Source organism: Elgaria multicarinata, chromosome 6 (genome assembly GCF_023053635.1).
Source record: "Elgaria multicarinata webbii isolate HBS135686 ecotype San Diego chromosome 6, rElgMul1.1.pri, whole genome shotgun sequence".
Taxonomy (NCBI): domain Eukaryota; kingdom Metazoa; phylum Chordata; class Lepidosauria; order Squamata; family Anguidae; genus Elgaria; species Elgaria multicarinata.
In genome coordinates this window covers 48192800-48216342 of record NC_086176.1, presented here as the reverse complement: position 1 = coordinate 48216342, position 23543 = coordinate 48192800, and the positions used below count along the sequence as shown (strand labels likewise).

At 38.3% G+C, this 23543-nt stretch overlaps 1 protein-coding gene across 3 annotated transcripts in view; it reads right to left on the bottom strand.

Moving 5' to 3' along the window:
- The window catches only part of VPS13A (vacuolar protein sorting 13 homolog A), a 135192-nt gene that overhangs the window by 5453 nt on the left and 106196 nt on the right, over positions 1–23543 (bottom strand). For all 3 annotated transcript variants that reach the window (XM_063129359.1, XM_063129360.1, XM_063129361.1), the window contains exons 60-69: positions 23390–23503; positions 20425–20570; positions 20250–20331; positions 17249–17362; positions 15109–15184; positions 14847–15010; positions 14381–14426; positions 12205–12328; positions 10377–10491; positions 1205–1290 (exon numbers count right to left, since the gene is read on the bottom strand). In XM_063129359.1, coding sequence (XP_062985429.1) covers positions 1205–1290; positions 10377–10491; positions 12205–12328; positions 14381–14426; positions 14847–15010; positions 15109–15184; positions 17249–17362; positions 20250–20331; positions 20425–20570; positions 23390–23503 — 1067 coding nt within the window. The remainder of the gene's footprint in view (positions 1–1204; positions 1291–10376; positions 10492–12204; positions 12329–14380; positions 14427–14846; positions 15011–15108; positions 15185–17248; positions 17363–20249; positions 20332–20424; positions 20571–23389; positions 23504–23543) is intronic.

Below are 23543 nucleotides of genomic sequence, written 5' to 3'. Positions count from 1 at the left end.
GAATGCAAAAGAAACAAATGAATACAAATAGAAATAAAACCATACAGTAATTCCTGTTTTATATATAAAAAAGATTCAATTAGCCTCTAGATTCACTACTCATCACCCAGCTTGACATTCTCTTGAACTTGCAATGAACAAACATAGGATAAGTTTGCCCCAAAAGCACAGCTAAGCCTAGTTGTGTGTTTGTGTGTATGTGTTTTAAATCAGTCCAGGAAGACAACTACATTCCATCTACTGGATGTAAAAACCAACATACAAAGAACAGTTTGCATATAGAATAGTTCTATATTTGTATATGGAAATAACTGGCAGCAATAAGAGTATAGTTAGGTGAGCATTCATTTTAGTTCAGTCAAGTACTAATAATTTGTGTGAAATAGTGAATAGGGAGGCTCTATAATATTGGGATTTTTCTCTCAAGCATTCCTTAAAAAGCTTTGTAAGTTTCCATGCCTCAGTAACATTTCATTCAGAGAGTATTTTGCACCAATTCTTTTGCTATCCAGTATTGTGCTCAGGATCCAGAGAGCTACTTTATGAATGCTTAATGGTGCCATCATGTACAACTGTTATGGAAACTTGAAGTCATATCACGAACTGCATTTGAAAATTGCCTCCATTTCAAATGATGCTTGTCATGCAGCTGAGTAATAATGGTGCTTGAGAAACAGGCCAACACTCCCTAGGAAATGTGGAACTAGTTATATACTTTTTTTTATCACTGCCTGTATGTAATCCACAAGACACTAAAGCTATACGTGTATGTATGTTCTAATAAGCAAATAGCGCTTCTGTGTACAAAAGTGTCCCATTGAAGAAGCGCAGAAACATTTCTGTATCCTCATGGAACTGCCCCCCATCTCAACTAGAGCGCACTGGGAAATATTGTTGATGTAGAATTTCAGTGTGTACACCCGCAAGCAACTGCTAGATCAAGACAAACATATGAATAAGAAGAATATAATTCTTTCTTATATAACAAAAAGGAAAAGAGAAGCCATTCAACATAGACAAGAGAACTATGCTATCTCAGCTCCAATTTATCTAATTCTAGATTTCCACTTCCACACTAAAAGTCACAGAACCTCCAATCTTAACTACTGTGAAGCTGCCAGCCATGTGCCTTGAAAAAAGTTAAAAGCTGAACAGCGAGGCATACAGTTACTATGGTCTTACCAAAAAAAAAAGGAAACCTTACCTTTTTGTTACCATTAGCAAATCTGTATTATTAACCATTGCATGTGTAAAATATTTCAGTTTTGCAAATCTTCCATTTTCAATATTCTAAAAGAAAAAGAAAGTTGTATAGAATTCCCTGGACTGTAGAGATTTATTTCTGAGGAAAATGTGAATTAATATAATTATTCATTTCTGCGTATTCTAACACTTTACAAAAACATGTATGCATCTCTTATCTTTAGGACATTTATTCTTTGCTATAAGCAAGTAGCGCCCCACAATTAGCTTTGTCTTTCGTTAATAAAGAATTTAAACTCCTTGAAGATTGTTTACATCTCCTCTCACATCCATCTGCACAACAGTTACATAACCTGGAATATATTGTTTGAAAATGCCATCCATCTAAAAGGTTGAGTACACAGTATTGATCTCCTCTGAGATATTTGCAATCTAGAAGTTACTAGGTATTTTCAAGTTGCTTGTATTTTAGATGAACGCAGAATTATTTAAAAGGAAAAGAACACTTCCAGTTCAATGTGAATTCTTTTTTTTTAAAAAAAAAAACTTTCTTGCTGCAGCTCTCAGTAACCAGAGGGTAAATAATCAATGTGGTGGTCCTTATGTTGATACGTTGATTTTAAGGGGCTGAACTGTTTGAGGATGCAATACAGGCTGGTATTTACATAGCTTCCTTAAGCTATGTTGGTTATCTATGACAAAACAAGCAAACAAACCCAGCTCCCAACTCACACACTGCCTGGGGCCAAAGGGCATTTTTAAAGTCAAGTACGGTAATATACCCTCATCCTACATAAATTAGCATTTTTGACAGGGCATATATATATATATATATATATATATATATATATATATATATATGCTTTCTTGAAGTTGAAAGTTGAAAGAATAATAATAAAAATTTCATTCTAACATATTAAAATCCATAAAGCCACAATATAAAATATTACAATATTATGATAAAGCAGCTTTAAGGTATCAGCTGAAAAAACTATATAAAAATAAGCAACAAATAATAAGAAACTAAGAACCACAGCAGTTAAATTCAAGGCATCAAAATGTTAATTCAAAGCCTTTTAAAAAAGCTTTAAAAGCAATTAAAGTAATCAATGTAATGGTCATATACACCTGTCTAGGGAAGGAGTTCCAAAAGCACAGGGCCACCACTAAATAGCCCCAGTTCTAGTGCCCACTATTCTAATATGTTTTGCTGTGAGCAGAGCTTCAGAGGCTGATTTCAAGGCCAGGGTGGTTAGTACAGGAGCAACCGTTCCTTCAGATAACTTGGTGTCAAATTGTTTAGGGCTTTAAATTGGGTTTGGCATCAAACACAGCTAATGCAAAATATATACATATGCTCCAGTCACCTGGCCCCCACAAGCATCCAGGCAGCAGCATTCTGTACCAATTGAAGCTTCTGTACCTCTTCAAATGCAGCCCCACTTAGCATATATTTGAACATACAGTCTGGATGTAAACCAGGACATGTATGACTGTGGGCAGATTTTCTCTAAATAAGCTTGATCTGGTGAACAGACTAAATTGATAAAAAGTACTTCTAACCACCAATGTCCTGGTTCCCCCCCCCCCTTAATTTATTCAAAGTCAACCCACTAAGCACTCAGCCTTCTTTGCCATACAATGGTCTTTTGTCAACTCATCTGCTCCTCTCTTGGGCCAGATCTATCTTCACTTTACTATCCACATCCTGAAAAGAGACACGCAGCAAAGGAAGTTGAAGACAGCAATGGCGAATGACTGCCATTGGGGAACAGAAAAATTGGTTGCTACTACATCAGAACAACTGATGGGAATCTGTGCAGCAGTTCATTATTATTTTTAAACGAAGATCTGCCTGGATGAATGGTCTTCTATTTACTGCTTTGGTCCTGAATACATTATAATTCATTCCATATATATAGTTTTGAATTTGAATTTCAGAAACAACCTAAGTATGTATAAACCCCTCGGGCATTAAATAAGCATAATGGCATTTCTAACAATTAAATAAAATAAGTATGTGTAATGCCACCTCTGAGCATTTCTTCCTGTAAGAGAAGGCTTCTACGGGGGTGGAAAGACAAGACCCATAGGCGTAAGACAAAATGTCACTAAAGTATTGGAATTGGAAGTGGAAGAGAACAGCTGAGTAATACTATTCCTCAGCACCACAGTGAAGTTGCAATCATCTGCCACTTAGCTGCAAAAAAAGGATTCCGCAAAGTCAGTTGCTGAGAATAGCAGGCTTCCAAATGTAGTAAAAGGTAGGGCCTCAAAAGAAGAGTTTAGCTCAACTTTTGTCCTCACTGTGGTTCAAAGGCCTGAGACTCTATTACCATCAATAGTCCTTGTTCCTTAACATTCATCACAACTTATTCCCAGCCTAGATTTTAACACCTCTAGGGGAGAGTCTAGATCCTTACTATCCTTTATAGAAATATCCACATGCATTAATGGTGCTAGTGTTAGGTATCATTGTCAACACTGCCCATTTGCTTTCCCTCTCCCTTTGTACCCAATCTGAGATCCTTTTCCTCACGTACTTGAAGAGGACATATAAACACACAGCAAGAGCAAGCAGCAGCAGAACCAGGGAGCTCTAGTGATCAGCAGTAGGCTACCTGCTGGACTGTGGGCCCAATGCCAGCCTTTAGTCTGACAGAACTCTAAATAAATGAGCTGACTGATTTAAACTGGAGAAACTTGGACTTGGAATTGCAAGCCCCACTGGAGACTCCTGTTCATATTCTTCAAAATCAAGAAGCCTTGATATGGGTGCGTGCAGTTATTTACCTTGCTAAAAAAAGAAAATTGCGACTAACCAGTTAGCTACCAGTGGGAAATTCTAGTTCTTGGATTTCCAAAATGTATGTTAGCACTACAAACTCAAAATTCCCTACTGAGTGTGACCCTTATGTCTTGCCCTGTTAAATTCCTTCTATCTTTTCTCAAATTAAATTCCCTATTAAATTGTTTCAATTTGTTCCCTCTGTCCTTTTTCCTGGGCAAAAGAAAGCTATAAGCATCACATCACACCATATTACATCAAGGGTAGACAATTTTGGGGATGTAGGGACACATTTGGAAATTTGAGAAACTGTCATGGGCACAAAGATAAAATGGCTTCCATGGGTGGGCATGACTAGTCACAAAGGGCAAGTAACATGCCCAGAGGCATTCATGGGAAATGAGGATGGGAGCAGCTAGAGATTATCATACCTACTTTGAAGCAATCGCAGCTGCCAGTAAGAAAATATTTAAAAATTGTAATCTAAAAATAGAGATGAGTGGCCACCACAGAAGTTTCTGGTGGCACATTTGTGCCTACGGGGACCACATTACCTACCCCTGACCTTTACAATGTTGGAAAAGAGCCCAGAACTTGCAATTCAGTTGCAACTTGGGATCTTGGCATTTCCCAATTTATCTTTAGTTGCAAGTAGAAAACTTTGCGCTAGTTTTTCTAAAGGGTTTTAAGAATGACAGTTACTGGATTGTCACTGACATAATATTTATACAAAATAGCCAGGCTTCTCACTCTCTAAGAGTAGTGTTTCTGGGTTAGTCTATTGTCCTGTGTGGACTATTGTACAGTTACTCTTGAGAAGAATAATTCCCAGATATTGCCCCTTCAAAATCTCATCATTAGCTGGAAGCATTATGTTAGAGGTGGGCAACTTTGGGAGGTGTGGGCATCACTTTCACCCCCAAACGTGCTCTCTGTGGTGCCAAAAAATGCATTAAAATGGTATCCAGAGTGGCTATGGAGTGCCAAAAGGGCCGAAATTAGCTTGTTTTCAGATTATTTTTTCATGCTTCATAGTAGCTATAAAGCACCAAAAGAGTAAAAAAGGCTTTGAAATGAACACCATTTTGTTTTTGCAATTATTTTTAATGAAATTTGGGGAGTGGGCAGCAGGAGCCACAGTGGATCTGTGGATGCAGATTACCTACCTCTGGAGTAAACAACCCCTGGGTGATGAGGCTAAATGGAATACAAAAACAAACGTGCATCCACTTCACTTTTATTATTTATGGCTCAGCTGTCTTCCTCTAATGGACTGCCACACTGCTTCATAAATCTAAGGAAAGAAACTGTTACATATGCCCACTTATCTGACCTTACCTTACCCTGCTATGGAGATAATGATCTATTCCTCAAGGGTTACTCTTTCCTTAGCCTTCCTGAAAATGATCACATTCACTTTGCATTTGCAAAATGCATAGGTCAGGCCAGGAACCACATTTATGTCTCTTTACTATAAGGCAAACCCTGTATAGTAGGCCCAGAAAGACTTCTGCCTTAAAGTTAATTCCACTTACAAGAGGGAGGAGACTCACAAATCTCCTGTTCTTTGTCAGATTAGGTACAATCAAATTTTTAAGGACAGCTGTTCCTAAGTGAATGTGGCTATCTATCTGGACAAACTCTGAAGAACTATTAAAAGAATTCCTTCCCTCTCCCACAACCCCAAATCAGTGAGCAAGTTAACAAAATAATGTTTCTGCTTGGAGAACAACAGAAACATTTTTACTGTTCCCTCAGGACCCATGCGCTTCTTACGGCTAAAAAAGTAACACTGATTTCCAACTCCAAATTTTCTTCTCACTCATATTCATAAGATGGACAAGCTCTGTAAAGTTTCAAACCTATGAATAATTAAGGAAGCCAGATTCCTATACCACTATAATCACACAAACAGCTATGCGTTAGACTGCATGGAAAGAGAACCTCCATGAAGCAGCCTAAAACCAAATATAAAACTAGAATGGTAGATCCTTGAATACCAGTGCCTGATGAACGCATTTACAATAAATCTAGACATAGCCATGCACACTATGCTTCTCCTGACTTACTACTGAAGTGGCAACACATTTACAGGAGTGGAGGAAATTTCATTCAATCTTTTATATGTCTTACAAACTTCAGCTACCTAAGATCTCAGTCAGGTTAACTTCAGTTCCCTATTTTAGCACTTCTAATATATTTTCCAAATTGATGGCAGATCACAAGAGAGACAAGGAATCCGCTCTTTCTGACGCAAATTTATGAACTCAACCACAAGTCTTTTTCTTGTTTTTTCTTCGACAGATTGGTTCTTTGGAGTGCTGAGTGACTACCCAAACATTTTCATTCAAATTTCTATTTCTCCAGCTCTGGTCTTCTTAATAAGTCTTCATCACCATGCAGAAATTCCAGTGGTTGCACTCCACTTCACTAAAAAGTCCAATCAGCAAAAGTGCTTCCATTTGAACCAGAGGTTTAGAATAAAAAGGGCGGTATTTCACTCTATATTTTACAAGATATTTAAACTAAATGGTAGTTTAAAAATAAACATAGTAATAATGGTAAAATATGTTTCTGAGAATGAAAGAATGTAAAATATAAGTACATCTTTAAATATAAGTTTGATAAAGCAAGCTTTTCTTGGATAAATGTCAGAGACAGAAAATATAAGATCACAAATAATGATGGGAATGTTTAAACAGACCAGATCAATCTTTTCTTAGGTAGACTCATTTATTGTTATTACAGAATATTTAGACAATATTTTCAATACCCAAAATATATCTAAAATGTAACAGCATCAATAACAACACTGAATACGTATTTACATCTAAAAATCATTTGGTCTAAAAAAAAAAAAGGAGTACAAATGATTTTAAATTTAAAGCAAAAAATTAAAATAATAATGTAAATGGAAAATATGCTATTTCAGAACAGTTATATGGAATTTTGACTGAAAAACATATTGTTACATGACTATGGTAAATGCTAAACAATGCTTCAATGCAGTAGTGATCAAATAAAAACAATTTAAACAACAATTTTCTTTGCATTTGTGCTTAGACTTCATTACTGAATACTTTTAAAACTACATTTAAGACACAATTGTATAAGTTACTGCAATGTTTACTTTTCTATGGTAGTTACACTCAAAGCAGTATCAACATTCATCTGTTCAACACAGAAAGCACATATTTCCCTAAATCTCATCATCATCACTATCACTAATATGACACATAGTCCATTTTCTGTAGGCCTGTCTTTTCTGCAAGCATGGTAAGAGAAGAAAGAAGCAGAAGTGTTAGTTGAAGCTAGCAAGTTAAGTTGTTGTTTTTTAAAATGCACAAAAATAGAAATGCAAAAAAAAAGAGAGATAGCCTTTGAATGTTAATATGCAGAATAATATCTTGTTAGTGCTACTGTCGCCCTGTATTATATACCATACACTAAAGTATAATTTTTGGCAAATCCTGCAACCTTACTCAAAGACTGTCACAAAGATCACTAATTTGCGCGAACTTAGAAACTACAGATTCAACTGAACTATAGCTATTATTAAATACAATCTAATCCACTTGCATTTTCTATATTTAAACTAACTGAACTTAAATTTTATAAACTAATGTATAAAATAGGCAGCCTGTGAAAAAAGGAAACCTGTAATCCAAACAGCTTTGCACATATCTACACATTGGAGGCAGAGGAATTCTGTATCTTGAGTTTCCTGCCCTTATCATAAATTACTGAATCATGGTACCAACTGGACATTGCCCAAAGCTAGAACTTGAACTCTGTAAATAAACTACGTGTTACCAAGAACACTGATCAAGTGCATAACTGATAAAAATTTCAATGACTCAACACTATGCTTAATAATATCTTTCAAATATACCAGTTGTGAGTCTTTTTGCTTATTAATTATTTGTAACACATTCTCTTTTCAAAATGATCTCACTTTTGATGACTGGCTTGCTATCTTAATGTGCGACACATGCAACCTTGTTGTGAGGTGCTTATCTATAATCTCATGCCTCATGGTGACACTATTTTAATACACTACTTTGAATAACTAAAAGTGTGGGGCAGAAAAAGATGGTGAACTACATCCTCCTGAGTTGCATGTTTCCTAGAGTGAGATTAAAATACAACTCTAGCCACCTTGAGGAATCAGGGCTACAGAGAAAGAGCCTCTCCTGGTGCTAGTCACTTATCATGCAGTAAAGGGGTGCTAAGACTGAGTCCAAGTGCCCCTTTCTCCAGTTCTAAGAGGTGATGAAGAGACGAAACAAACACTCTTCATAGCACACTTACTATTGCCACGACTAGTGTCCACCTCCTGCCTGCACAGGCTGTGGCAAAATCACAGGTCAGTTGTAGGATACGTTTTTCCCTGTCTAGCATTTTGTGGTGCCTCCAACTCCAGTAAAAGTGCTAATGGAAACCTCATGAATTGCCTAAAACAATGTCCTATCATTTGTAAATGGAACAAAATCTACATTCATGTGACTAATATCTCTAGTCTGATCTGTACAACCATGTTTAGATAGCAGGATGTGAACTGAGAAATTGTGGCATGTTCCTGTCTATGCTCATGGGGAAGCAGCTGTACAACTGCTTTGGCATGTGTTCAAGTCCCTTTTTCTTTTCTTTCCCACCCTCTTTTTTAATATGAGGCCACAATTACCAAGCATCAGCTCAGCTCAACTTTTCAAAATTTCGCAGTAGCACTAATGCTAATGAATGTCTGCTACATCTTACCAAGCAAAGAAGAAAACCGGTTACAATACACTCATATTATTAGTAGATTTCTTTGTTATTTCACATTCAAACCACACACTGCAATTGAGTCAATGGTCAACAGGAATAACAAAATATAAATCAATGAACAGAAGTAGGAATAGATCCCTTGATAAAAGGGTGAATTAATGTAATACATTCACTGACCACACCCAAGTGGAAATCCACAGTAGCATAAACTCCGTTCTAGAACTTTTTTTTGGTTAAAAATGGCACTAAGCAATAGCCAATATTCAAAATGTATTTTATAGCATTTGAAACAAATAATTTTAAAAATATATTTTTTAGTAAAAATATCTATCAATATGACAATTTAATTCAAACTTTAAGTATCTTTAGTGATATAAAAAACTATTTTGAAAAGTTTTAGTTTAAATGCACTTCATATTCAAGATTACCTACCTTTGTGTGTTTCTCTTCTGATTACAGTACTTGCATATGTAATTAATAATTAAGGCTTCAGAAATCATACCAATGAAAGTTTAGCTGTTCCTTTTTATAACCACTGGAAAATGGTGTGACCTGGTTTGCACGATCAAATCAACCTACCATGACTTATTTAAGGCATGGTGGGCTGTGGTGCATGCTGCGTACCATTTTGAATAAACAAACTGCTGCAGGCGTGCGCCATAGTTTGTCATGTTGTCCAAATCTGGCAGCATGGAATATGTGAGGATTAAACAACCCTCGCATAATCCCAGAACAAAACACTACAAAGCATTAATTAACCCATGTTGGCTTAGTATGTTGTGCAACCGGCCCTATAAATATTCTCCTAGTTATTCATGCCCCATTCACTATATTTATTTCTCAGAATTATATTTGGGAAAAAACAATTAAAATATAGAAATTAGATTTATATTCAACTTCAGACATTTTAAAATTGTCTCCTGGTGCAATTTTTAAATGGATGAACCTCGATATTAAAAGAGGTTAACAGCAAACTGAAATCAGCATCATGCTGAAATGTTTTTACATTCCTTCAAACTGAAAAGAGCTATTTCAGCTCTTGAGCTAAATATCTAAACTACATTTCTAATGGAAGCTTCGGTATAACAGGGGCACAACCCATAGGATTGTGCCTTAAGGTATTTTAATTCAAAGTTCTAAATATGTACAGAGCTACAATTTCTTTGTCGTCAAACCTTAAGAACTTTCATTGACCTAATAAAATAGATCTGGATGGTACTATTTCATAATATAAAAAATGAGGGAGCTACTGTCCATCTGGAGCACACAAAAATGTCCATCCATGGTTCAATGCACAAACACACAGTTCTACACATGTAGAAAAGGGACTAGCAGGAAGTACAAAGCAGGATGCATAGTATGAAGAAAGGATGCACAAAAGGATTGAATCATCCCCCAACACTGCAGAAGACCTGATATAGTTTCATATAATAAATGAAGTTAAATAAAACTTTAAATGATCAAAACTAAAAATAAAGTTTTTACTCCTGGAACCAAGATGCAGATTACCATATCCTTATAACGTAAATTCAGAAAGTGATTCCTATTTGCTAAATATAAAAATATTCCAGAAAGCTTAAATAGAATTATTTTTGCCTCGAGGATTTATTTTCTTCACCTGTAACATTTGACTTCCAGCACCATCCCTTAGTCTGTATGGTCGAATAACTCCATCTTCACTAAAGAAGCGGGGTGGCCTCAGGCTCATGACATCTTCAGAAGCATTTGTAACTCTAGAAAAAAAAATTAAAGGCTTTTGTATTACATAGGGATAGAATCAGTATTTGGATAAATATTCTGAAAGTTTAAAATAGTCTACACTTCTTAAGTTAGATAAGATGCATACATGATTCCTCAAACATTTGGCCTGCTGCTCAATGTATCAGTTAATATTGTAAATTGACAGTGACCTGTTTCACATAATGGTTTGTTAACCACCCTATGCATGTTCATTGCATGCTGGTCAGATTTGCATATTCCCTCGGAGTGGCTTGCCGTGACATCCAATCCTAGTGAGTGGTTGGGGTGGTTAACAAATCATCCAACAGCCCTAAAACAGTACTTGGTGGTTTGTTAACCTCTCTCCCTCATGGGGTTCAGACATTACAGCAAGCTGCATGGGTGAGAGGGGTAGTTATGCAAATCCAGCCAGCATGCATCCTATGCTAGGGCTGGATAACTCAAGGGCCATTTTCTTGAGAATGTGGAGGGCTTAGGAACTTGTGGACCTATGGCCTTCTCCTGGAATGTCCCACCACCAGTACAGCAACATAACTTTCCACCGATGCACTGGAGAGGCTTCTGGCAGCAGACCAGATCTTCCTTTCTGCCCAACCCATGGACCTCCCTTAGAGATCCACAGCAACCCAGACCCCTCAACCACCCTCCCAGGGAGCACAGGATTACTCCCTATGATGCATTAACACACTAAGGCTTACTTCTGAAGTAAGCTTGTTTTGATCATGGGAACTGGCCCAATGAGTGCAATGATATGCACGTACAGAACCAACTCTGTACCTAAAACAAATGGGAAGCTTTAGCACCCAAGGGAGCTTTGTATGTGCCTGATATTTCATAGCAAAATAATTGTTTGTTCAGCAAGATCCTCACTGTTATTCTAATAGGAGAACACATCCACCACACCCAACCAAAGTATTATTTCCTAAGAACATTGCTGAATTTTGAGGGCTTGCTGAGTGTAGAGGCTGTGCTGAAACTGAGGCAAATATGATATTCAGCTATAGAGAGTCAATTTAGCCAGAAACATACAGTGACTAATAATAACATATAAATATTTTTAAATTTGTCCAAGTACTGTTGTCCTGAGTTATAAAGTACTTCATGTTCAGGGAAAGATGTATTATAAAATGAAATTTATCATAAGCTCTACTATTCCAGTCCTGATATCATGTGTAAGTATTGATTGTTTTTTTAAAAAAATGAAATAAGTTGGTCTTATTTTATTTGAAGTATCAGTTATATCAAAAAATATGAATTTATTTTGATTTGTTTTAAAATAAAGCCACTGAGCAATTTGGAAAATATGGGGAGTATGGCATAATCGCTTTATAACATCACACAGTAATTTTACTTAATGTGATGTGTATTTACCACGTGAATGATACTTACTACCATATTTCTTCGATTCTAAGACACACTTCCCCCCCCCCCCCCCATATAAACATCTCTAAAAACAAGGTGCGTTTTAGAATCGCAGGTGTGTTTATTATTTCTTAGAATCAAAGCTTTTTTTCTGTTGGTGGTACTGAAATTAGTGTGGGTCTTACAATCGATGGTGTCTTAGAATCGAAGAAATACGGTATTAAGTAATTAAAAATAATCAACTGAAAATAAATTATAAGAATAATGTGCATCGTGTTAATGAAGATGTATAGAAAGAGTTTACAGTTTTAATAAGAAAAGACTTGTATTCCATTTATTATTGCCTTTTAATTCCCTGAAAAGTGCTGCTGGCCATGTCTATTATTCCTCCAGTGGGTCTTGCCACTGCTCCTACTAATCCTTTTCCCACGCCTTTGAAAAAACCTGCTGCTCCTTCCTTCTGGGCTCCTGGGTGAAAAATAAAAGAAGAGAACAACAAAACTTAACGAACATAAGAACCACCATGCTCATAAGACTATCTAATCCACATTGTGTTCCCATAATAGCCAATCAAGTGCTTATGGGAAGCCCACAAGTAGGACATAAAGCACAATATGGGGGAATCCACACGTCGTACTGAGGCCACTTCCATGCGGCCCCAGTGCACCCCGAAAACGATCGTGTAGCTTGCCTGTAAAAGAGACGAGGAAGAGGCGTCCTTGCTGCCGCCGCCACTCACCTCCCTCCTCGCCGGCTGGCTCGGAGAACTCGGCAGAAGAAGGCGGGGTGGAGAGCTTCTTCCGCTCTCCACCCCGCCTTCTTTCGCCGAGCTCTCCTCGCCGACCGGCGAGGAGGGAGGTGAGTGGCGGCGGCAGCGGCGGCAAGTACGCCTCTTCCTCATCTCTTTTACAGGCAAGCTACACGATCGTTTTCGGGGTGCACTGGGGCCGCATGGAAGCGGCCTCAGTACGACGTGTGGATTCCCCCTATGTTTTATCTCCTGTTTATGTTCCCTCAGCATCTGGTGTTCAGAGGCATTCTTCCTCAGGAATTGGAGCTACCTATAACTATGATAGCTTTATTTTCCATGAATTTGTCAAATCCTCTTTTAAAGATGGTCCAAGTTCATGGCCGTTACTACATCTTGTGGTAGCAAGTTCCATAGTTTAATTATGCACTATGTGAAGAAATCCTATTATCTGTCCTGAATCTCCTAATATTCCGTTTCATTGGCTGACCCTATGTTCTAGCATTATGGGAGGAGGGGTGATTTCTTATTCACTTTTTCATGTTTCTCCTTACTTGTCTTCTTTCTAAGCTAAAATTCCCCAACCAAACATTGTAAGCTTTCCTTATAGGAGTCACTCTAGAGCCTTGATAATTTTGGTTGCCCCTTTCTGTACCATTTCCAGGTTTATAATATCCTTTTTGAGGATGGTGACCAGAAATGTGCACAATATTACAAAACTACAAGTATGGTTGCACCTAGAGATCTAAAATTTCTAGAAATTTTGAAGGGGTCCAGAAGGAAATTGCTCCCCAGAAATTTTGGGAAAACTGAAAATTAACTATTTTTTTTTATCGCTCTTTACCATCAACCTAGTGCTCTCCAGATACTTTGGACTTCAGCTCCCATCGGCCTCAGGCAGCCATGGCCAATGGTCAGGAATGCTGGGCATTGTAGTCCAAAACCAGGTTAGGGAGGGCTGCTTTAGGAACATAAAGCAGCCTTTCTGTTTCTAAAGTTATTTTATGTATAACTTTTATATTTAATGTACCAAACATATACCAAACATTTACTATCAAGAATGCACAATAGTGACTGCACTCACATGTTGGAAAACTGAGCATAAATGTCTATCAGTCAAATATACTTTAAATCAATAATTTAAATAAGGAACGAAAGAAATAATTATACTGGGAATCTTGTAGAGAGGATTAAAACAAATATCCCCAACCCCCCCTCTCATAGCTTCATTATTTCCAGACATTTTAAATCTCTAGATGTTCTTATTACACAGATTTTAAAAATAACTTTGGAGGAGTAAAGGCTTGGTAACGGTATATAAACACATCGTGTTAAATTCTAATTTTTTGGAAAAAAGCAAGTGTCCCCAGAAAACAATCACTGCTTTTTCTGAATTTTTCTAGTTTTTTTCTGGGCTTTCACATCTCTAGAGTGTAAAGGAACAAAGGAAAATATTGCTCTGCAGCAGGCAGTGAGATAACTGCTTTAAGGGGATGAATCAAAATGTCACCCATGTCCAACTGCAGATTTCAAACAGTTAGGAAGGGAAGTTATTTTGGCTTACCCTAATTAAAGCTATGACACACATTTAAAGAAACTATAAGCATACAACACATTCTGTTTTGATTAATAAATAAGCTGCAGAGGAAGCATAGCTCATAAATCATTAAACACAATACACATGCAAGGTTTTCTTTTAAACAAAACATCTTAGCAAATAGCAGCTTTATGTTGAAATAACAAAGTAAAGGTTTAGTAGAGACTGAACATACCTCTTATTGGTTTTGTTACTATTCCTGTTATTCCACTGACAAAACCCTGAGAGTTAAACCAGAAAGATCTCATAATTAGGTCTTTAAATGGAGTACATTTTAAGCATTATTGGTGTGATATAAGATGATAAAAACGCATTTTAAAATAAGTACTGGTCCAGAAAAAATAATATTAATTTTATTTATGCTCCCTATATCTACATAAATTTTCACTCTAAACCTTGGTCAAACTTTACAGATTTACCATTTAAGACGGTAAATGAGAGAAAACAAAATATCCAAATGAAAGTTACTATAACTTGTGAATGCATCTCTGCTATCTGCCAGAAACATAGCATTCTTGAAGCCATTCTAAATATTCTAAATATTTAAATCATGTATGTGCTTTGGCTTTTGGGCTGTATAAAAATGCAAATAATAATAATAATAATAATGATGATGATGATGATGATGTGGTATTTCTTACAGATACTAAGCCTTTTCCTCCACGAGTGATACCCTCTTTGAGGCCAGTAGGTTGTTTATTCATGGCTTCCCGTCGCTTCTGCTGATAATCTTCATCCATAGTTATTGCTGCTACCCCTTTAGCCATAGCACCAGTTATTCTTGATGCAGCACCAGCTAATCCACCTATTTCCGTAAGAGATTTTATGGAAAATAGACAAATACTTTAAAACTAAACGTATTGATTACTTGGCAACTCTTAACTAAATGAAATAATTGCTTACCAACAGCACCACCAACTAGGGCTTTAAGTCCCAGTGCCATTCCTTCTACAAACTCTTCTGGGCCTTGGATAGCCCCCTGAGGAGAAGAAAGGACAAAATAAAAACATGTACAAAAATAATAAACTGACTGCGAACAACATAAACGGCTAATTCTTTTCTTCTAGGTGATGACTGAGTTTGGACAACAAATTAACCCATGATGGTTATGTAATCTGTGGGTTATTTCCCCCAGATAAGCCACCCTAGGAACCCTAGGTTATTTTTTCAATGGTAGGTTAGCATATCATCTATCATGCCAATGTGGGTTATAGAGATCGCCTACAAATCCGCTTGGCAAGAGCTGCATTTCAGTTAGGCCACCCCTTCTCAAATCAGCAGAGAAAGATGAGGTAGGAGCAGGAAGGGAAGCAAACGATTTGTTTCACGAGTGTATAAATCCTCACTCTTCCATGAAAATGCAAGTCCCACATTTACCCAGCAGTGCATATAGTTGCTCCCCATAAGAGGAACCTGTATATTAAATTTTGTTCCATTCTGGCAAGCTTTCAAAAGCTCCACTCCCTTTTTGTTGCACATGGGCAGAGAAAGGAGACCTGCAGGGAAAAGGCTTGAAAATCCACATGCTACCTTCCCGGCCAGGGTGTGGGGGGAAATAAACTACACTGTGTAGCTTATTTGTCCAATTGTTTGTCAGGACACAGTAGGTTATTTGAAAAATAAACTACTGTGTGTAGCTTATAAGCCATCATGAGTTAATGTGATGTGTGAACAGGTCCAGTTAGTATTCTGAATCAGGGAATGGTGCCTGGTAGGGAGAACAACACCTTGAACTTAGTGGGATTCTTAACTGCCTTTTCAATGGGAAGATGATCTGATGAAAGGAAGAGTTTCTCTTACATGTAAGTCTCCTTTCTAGACTCTTTACTCTCAGTCTGGGACAGCAAAGACTTAAAACATAGACTATTAACATAAAGGTTCAAGAGGAGAAATACTATCTAGGGCCCCACAGATGAAACTGGAAAGCATGTGACAGAATTTCCTTCTGCTCATACCCAGAATGGATTGTTCCCTCTGAGACTGTACGCTCCAAGAGCTAAAGAGGTGGTCCTGGAGTTGACTGGCACTTCCTATGATGAGGAATTCATAGCTGTATCAATTGGAGGAGGCCATCCATTCTTGGAAAGGTCAGAGTGTAAGCTATATTTTAAAACTAATCTAGGCCAAGACTGCCCAACAAAAAGAGGATACATTCAAGCAAGACATATATTAACTGGTGGAAAAATTCTTCAGCTTGATCCATCTGGATTGCTTTCCAAAAACCAGGGAAGTAACCCAACTATTGACACTTCTGTCAATGATGGGCTCACACAAAATGCTAACCCACACTCACCGGTTGTTGATGTAGATTGTTGTGGAACCATGGGTTGTTGTTGTACTGTCTTAAACCATAGGGTGGGTTATTGTGTTGTCTGAACACAGCATGTCTTCTGCGGTGTAGCTTCTTAACCATGCAGTGTGGCTTATTTTTCTTGAACAAGCCACCTTGAGAACCCATGGTTTGTTGTTGGGTTGTTCATGGTGGTTAACAAGTCACACTGCATGGTTAACAAGGCACCCTGTGGAAAACGTGCTGCATTCAGATAACATTATAACCCATGGTTCAACAACACACACTCAACTACCGAGTACGGGTTAGCATGTCGTGTGAATACAGCTACTGAATCTGAAGCTTTATACAGCTTAAAAGCTATCACAATTTCTTCCCATTTCAAATGGCTGAGGCACTCAGTGAGCCAGGTTGATAAAAACATACCACTGTGGCTTAAACAAACCATGGTGGGTTGTTGTAAGTTGTGGAGCATGCTGGGTGTGGTTTGCATAATCATTGCCTGGTTACAGTTCATTGTGTTGTCCAAACCTGGGCAGCATGGTTTGTTGGAGGGTCAAGCAACCCTCAAATAAGTCACAATTAAATAAATAATTATTTAAATTATTATTGTTTTGATCATATGAACGAGCTCACAATCTTTCTGCCCTTTTGGCAGAATTTCATGTGAAATGGATATTCCACAGTAAGCATCTAAATACAGGTGCAGCAAGTTCTAGATTAGTCTGATTGTAATCTAAAGGGCAAACTCACCTGGTAAGGTTCGTAAAAGAATGCTTCAACTCCTTCAGACAAATCCCTTATGAATCCAAATGGATTGCCCAAAACATCCAGGCCAAGAATAAGAACATACATTTGCTTAATAGCCTAAAATTAAAATGATTTAAAATAAACACGTTACATGAAAAATTATGTGGCACATAAGTTCTGTGAACTTGTCTGCAGAGCTAAGGTTTTAATTACATTGTGCTGGATCCCGACATGGCTTTCGGAAGAGCTCCTTCCATTTGTGGAAAGGACTTGGGTCCAGTGAAAGCTCCCGATTTTTGGGGGGTGGGCAAGGGGAGGGCATTTTAATCTAATCTCTGATGAGCATTTCTGCCCTCTGAAAAGTAAAAATGAAAAAAGAAAGAAAAAAAGAAAGTATGGGCTAGCCCAGAGAGCAGTAAGAGAGCTGCTCCTACAGTATGGAAAGGAGGGCCTGTCAGCATGCAGAAGATCTCCAGACTGCACGTACGTGTGTGTGTGTGTGTGTGTGTATGTGTGTGTGTGTTAGACTTCGGTTTCCTTGCAAGAAGACCTCCCCAGTTCCAAACATAGCCAAGCATATGTGACATAGGAAAGGAGGAGAAAGGAGACTACTTGGAGAGTGTTTGGTGTTTGTGGACTACTGTGCAGAAAAAACGGTGTGAAATCTATGAAAACGTAAGATGGAGAAAACAGTCACTGAATGCAAGTAATTGTGGGGCATGGAGATCTCCACACACCAGCAGGAAGAAACATTCACATTAAGTGCCAAAAGTTCCTTTCTCTGTGGTGTGGGAGATTTTTCTTCCTACGCTCTCATATAAATATACAGAAATATCATTTATTATGGCCTCTTTAACTCTTTGACATACAGTTTACAGTTTAGCAATCTCGTGCATTTGGCTAGATGGGGTCTCAGGAGCAGATTGTACCAAATGAGAAGGGGAAAAAACCCCGTGAAGTTGAGTAAGTTACTCGCTGCTGCCATAAGGGACACATGAAAGAATAACTTTCCCTCTACCACCATCTGGTGGCCTTTGGGGGAAGTGCTTTCGTCTGATATGGGAGTGGAACAGAGAGACTAGAGTCAATAAAATCCTGAACATGGGGAAATTGCGCTTCCTGGCTGTCTGCGGTAGGAAAGTAGGCCTAGGCTTTGCAGCAGGGGCATCCATCTGGTGCTGCCTCTGAAAGACATTGATGGCCCTGTATCAGGCATGGACGCTGCCTTTCCCTTTTCGACCACTATGACAACATCCACAATTTCTGGAGCTCCCGTTTCAGTTTGGTGGGGCAGGGAGGGCTAGCAGCTGGAGTGCAAAACTCCTACAAACTTCTGCAGGCTTTGTTCCTGGGTGTTTCCTTGACAGTGCCATTGAAGCCAAGACAGGATGGAGAAAAGGAAGCAAATGGAGTAGAGGATCCTTTTAAAAAAAACATGGGGGGCAAAAAGAAGGGTCAGTGAGAAGGATAAGAATTAGAAAAGGCCTGTTGATTTATTTTTCATTTAGAGAAATAAATTTGTGTCCGGATCATGAGCTAGGCAAAGGAATGAATGGGAAGGAAGGCAAAAGTATATAAAAAAATGAAAGTCACACGATCCCTACCTCTTGAGCTATTAGGAATAAAGCCTAGCCTGAAGACTCTCCAACAACAAGAGAGGTACAATGCTAATAATTTTTTATTATTTGTCCTTGTTGCTCTCATTGGGGCTCATCTTCTCTTTCCTGCTTAAAGGAGCAGGAACATGCTTCTGATTAGTTAGGACTGCCATTGTGACCAGTCCAGGAGCATTGCTTTCACCCCAAATCTGGCTTCATTTGCTCTCAGTGGTATCATCATGCCTACTAACTACTCAATCTCTGGCTGGCTGAAATCACTTGTGAACAGAAAGGGAATGGACAAAATATTGTGTCAAACAGAAGCAAGAAGAAACAATGGCAGCAGACAATGCCAAAAAGGAAACGTTCTTTATTCAGGAAGCATTTTGGGCAGAGATACTGGTGAACGTCATCCTATCTGCAAAGTCAGTGGCCTTTGAGAAAACAAAAGGGTCGCCGTAGTCTTACTATTATCTGTCATTTCCACTCTTGATAACTACAGCGCTGCCACCCCTGCTCCTTCAGCAGCATAACTATAGCTGAAAGGTAATCTGGGAGATGGTTAAGGGGATGAATTTGGATGGGCTATTTCCAAGTCAATTTGATGGGGGGAAGAATACTACCCCATCTCCCATTAATGTGAATTCCACACAAAAAATGTTTGGATGTAAAAATTTTGTGCAGCAGAAAAGTATTCTTAAGTAAACTAAATTTAATACTGGAATAAAACAAGAATGTTTTTAGAGTTTATGTGGTTTCCTAAAGTAGCTGACCACTCTCCAGTTCAGATAATCAAAGTGATTTATACAAGAGATTGTTGTCTGATACGGGGGAAATTTCTTTTAGCCACTTTGTATCTCTGCCTGACTAATAAATAATTCTCTCACTTTTACCACATGAATCATTCAACAGGTAACTGTAATTATAATACTTTGTTTGGGCACTATAATTCAGAGAGAGAGAGAGAGAGAGAGAGAGAGAGAGAGAGTCAAACAAGATTTCATTTCTGAAAAGAAGTGGTCAACTGGTACAGCTTGAAACTGACATATTGAGCCAAGGCAACTGAAGTACAAATTGTATAGAAGAATTCTGTGGTCTCTTTCTATAGAAATAACCAGTTTCAAGTAACATAAAATTCCCAGGAGCAGATCTAAGGCCAAACAACTGGAAATGTGAATATGTTATGTGAGATTTGACCATCCATGTTAAAGGGACATTGTAATATTGGGATCTATGATTTGCTTTGTGTTTCAGTCCAATATTTGCTTCAGCCATGCAATTCAGTACGCTTAAAAACTGCATGTTGCTTCTGAGCAGATACTACACAGTGCATACAGAACACAAAAGCATACAGTTCCAGCTTCACAGAAGGAATGATCAAATGTTTCATATTAGTTTATACTTACCTGCTTTGAATAATGCATAATAACTGCCCACTGCAGTTGTTGTGTAGTGTAGAAGTGATAGTTGAGCTCAAAGAATGCCAACCTAGAAGATATAAAGCCAATATAAAATATAACCACTATGTAAATATTAAGAATAAATAAAATGTAATAATCTAATTTAAATAATTCCACATACTTAAGGACAACGTCCTGCACATCTGTGAGTGTTGCCCCAATACTCTTTAACAAAAGGTTTACAGATTGAACTGGAATCAGTTCCTTGCATCTGTCTTCTTTGTTACTATCTTCTCCACCAGTACTGAGTGAAAAACTCAAGTGTAACTGAAAGTAGAGAAAAAAAATGAAAAGATGGTGAATACTCATGACATCTTAAATTCTATCAAAGTGCTTAAAAGTCTTTTTGTTGCCATGGTAATTCAACTGGCAAACCGTCTTAATTTATCTTACATCTCAAGCAACGTGATAAGAATGTTTAGCTCTGATATTATACAAAAATACAGACCATAAACTAATAGAGAAATGTTCTAAGTTGGCCTAATGTCATAGCACCGCTGGTGAACTTAGGCCTTAGCTATACCTAAGGTTTATCCCGGGATCATCCAGGGGTCATCACTGTTCATGTAAATGACACACAGGGGATCCCAGGAGCAGGCAGGGATGACCCCAGGATGATCCTGGGATAAAGCTTAGGTCTAGCTAAGGCCTTACTGATATATGCAAATATTGGCAATGCAATATGATAATGAAGTAATTGCCTCTGCTTTTATTCAAGGATCAGAATTGCAGTAGCCTCCATTGCTAGGATTCCTCCCTCTCCGCATGACTCCTATCAATGGTTGGCAGCAGCAGCCACAGAAAGGGTCAGAGTTATTAGTATTTACTCTCTGATCATTATCATCATTACAAACCTTGACTCACTAGCCAACCATTTTTTTCAGAGAATATCCTTCAATGTCCTTTGGCATTTGTCTAATTTTCACTGTGGTTTCAAGGTAGTAAGAAACAGCAGGAGAGTTGTTGTTGTTGTTGTTGTTGTTGTTGTTGTTGTTATTATTATTATTATTATTATTATTATTATTTCCCTTTTTCCCAATACTGGGACTCAAGGTGTCTTTACAAATTAAAACACGAACAGTTAAAACAGATAGAGATATACAATTTTTTAAAAAAATTAAACATGCTACAATATTAAAAAAATTTAAACGTTTAAAAACATTCAAAATATGAATATATTTTTTTTAAAAAAATCCAATGTATAAACAGAGGTCCAGACTACCCACCAAAGACCAGCCGGAACAAATTTTTTTTAGCCTGCCTCCAGAAACACACCAGGGAGGGAGCCAGTCTAGCTTACCTGGGAAGGGAGTATCAGTCTCCTGGGCAGCCACTGAGAAGGCCCTCTCCCACATTCAAACTTGGGTGTGCCTGTGATGGTGGTGGGACTGAGAGCAGAGCCTTCCCTGAAGATCTCAGAGGATGGGCAGGCTCATAACGGAGAATACAGTCTTTCAGATAACCTGGACCCAAGCCTTATAGGGTTTAATAGGTCATAACCAGCACTTTGAATTGTGCCCAGAAACAGAGTGGAAGCCAGTGGAGTTGTTTTAACAAGGGAGTTGAATGATCCCTATAACCAGCCCTGGTCAACAATCTGGCTGCAGCTCTTGAACCAGCTGAAGTTTCTGAACACTCTTCAAAGGCAGCCCCACGTAGAACGCATTACAGTAATCCAAATAGGATGTAACTAAGACATGTGTCACTGTGGCCAGGTCAGACATTTCTAGGAACGGGCACAGCTGGTGCACAACAGGAATGATTTCTTTAAAAATCTGTATTACTGCACTTGACTTAGTTTGGGTTGTTTATAAGAAAAGAGGATGCCTCTTGATTGCAGGAGACCTCTGCTTAAACTGTTTACTGCAAGCCAGATTCCATTCACACTTCTCCAGCCTCCAGGGAAAGACTTTGCAGTTCTCTGCAGTTCAGTGGTGCTACAGGATCATCCTCACTCTGCCCTTCACTCCAAGCTCTAAGATGTTTAGTACCTCCCTCTCCAGCTCCTCCATTCCTCACATATTGCTCACATACTGTTGTTTTAAAAAGCTAGGAAACAGCCTTGTGGGGGCAGTGTGACTCAGATTCCTGCCCTCCCCCTTTATTATTAAAATATCAATTAAAAAATAAACAAGCTGCTACAATGGCATGCGATGATGACTGGAAAGAAAATCATAAAAGTATGAAAGGAAAGAGGCACAGCAATAGGACTAAACCAAAGCAACTAAACTAAAGCATGCCTTAACTAAAAGACGCAAAAAATGTTCTGTGGTGAGCTAGGCATGTCCGGACTGTGCTTCTATTTTTGATTTTCAGAGTAGATTTGTGGATGACTTCATATAGTTCAGGCCACAGCCATACTGGGCCTGCACAGTAATCTCTACATGCCAATGACACAACAGATTGGACCTGCCATGCTTATTTTCCTGCCCTGGGTACTAGGCTTCACCCAAGTGGCAGAATTTCTACAGAAATATTCTGGGCAGTGGAACTTTACACATTTATTTATTTATTTACATTTATATATGCTTTATCTGCTAAAAAACCATCATGGCACCATACAACAGTCCCTTAGGTAGCCAGGTCCTAAGGTTAACACCAACACCTTGAATTGCATCCAGAAAGCAAATGACAAGCCGGACTTTCAAGAAAGGTGTTCCTAATACCATAAACCAGTTAGCACCCTAGCCGCCACATTTCCCACCAGCTGAAGCTTCTGGGCACTCTTTAGGGGTTGCCCCATGTAGAATGCATTGCAAGACTCAAAATGTGATGTAACCAAGGCATGGATAACTGTTGCCAAGCCAGATCAATTCAAGACGGGTCACAGCTGGCTCATCGAACATAACTGTGCAAATGCACTCCTTGCCACCACTGTCTCCTGAAGTTCTAAGGACAACGTAGGACCAAGTAGCACGCCCAGCCTATGGACCTGATCCTGCAGGGGAAGCACAACTTCTTCCAGAACAGGCTGAATCCCAATCCTGAGTCAGGCTCCAATAATATAATATGAATATTGTTGCCTTCCCTCTTGTCCTCTATGCGTATTTAAATACGCAAACATTATATTTATGACAAGCACATACCTTTATTGGAGAAATGTGGAAATACTCATATAAACTGATTTGTGACGTATCTGTTGATGATACATTCTTCAGTTCCTCCTGTGCAGCTTCTACATCTTTTCTGAAAAGTTCTACCTGTGAATACATTAACATAAATGGAGTAATTCTTAAACAT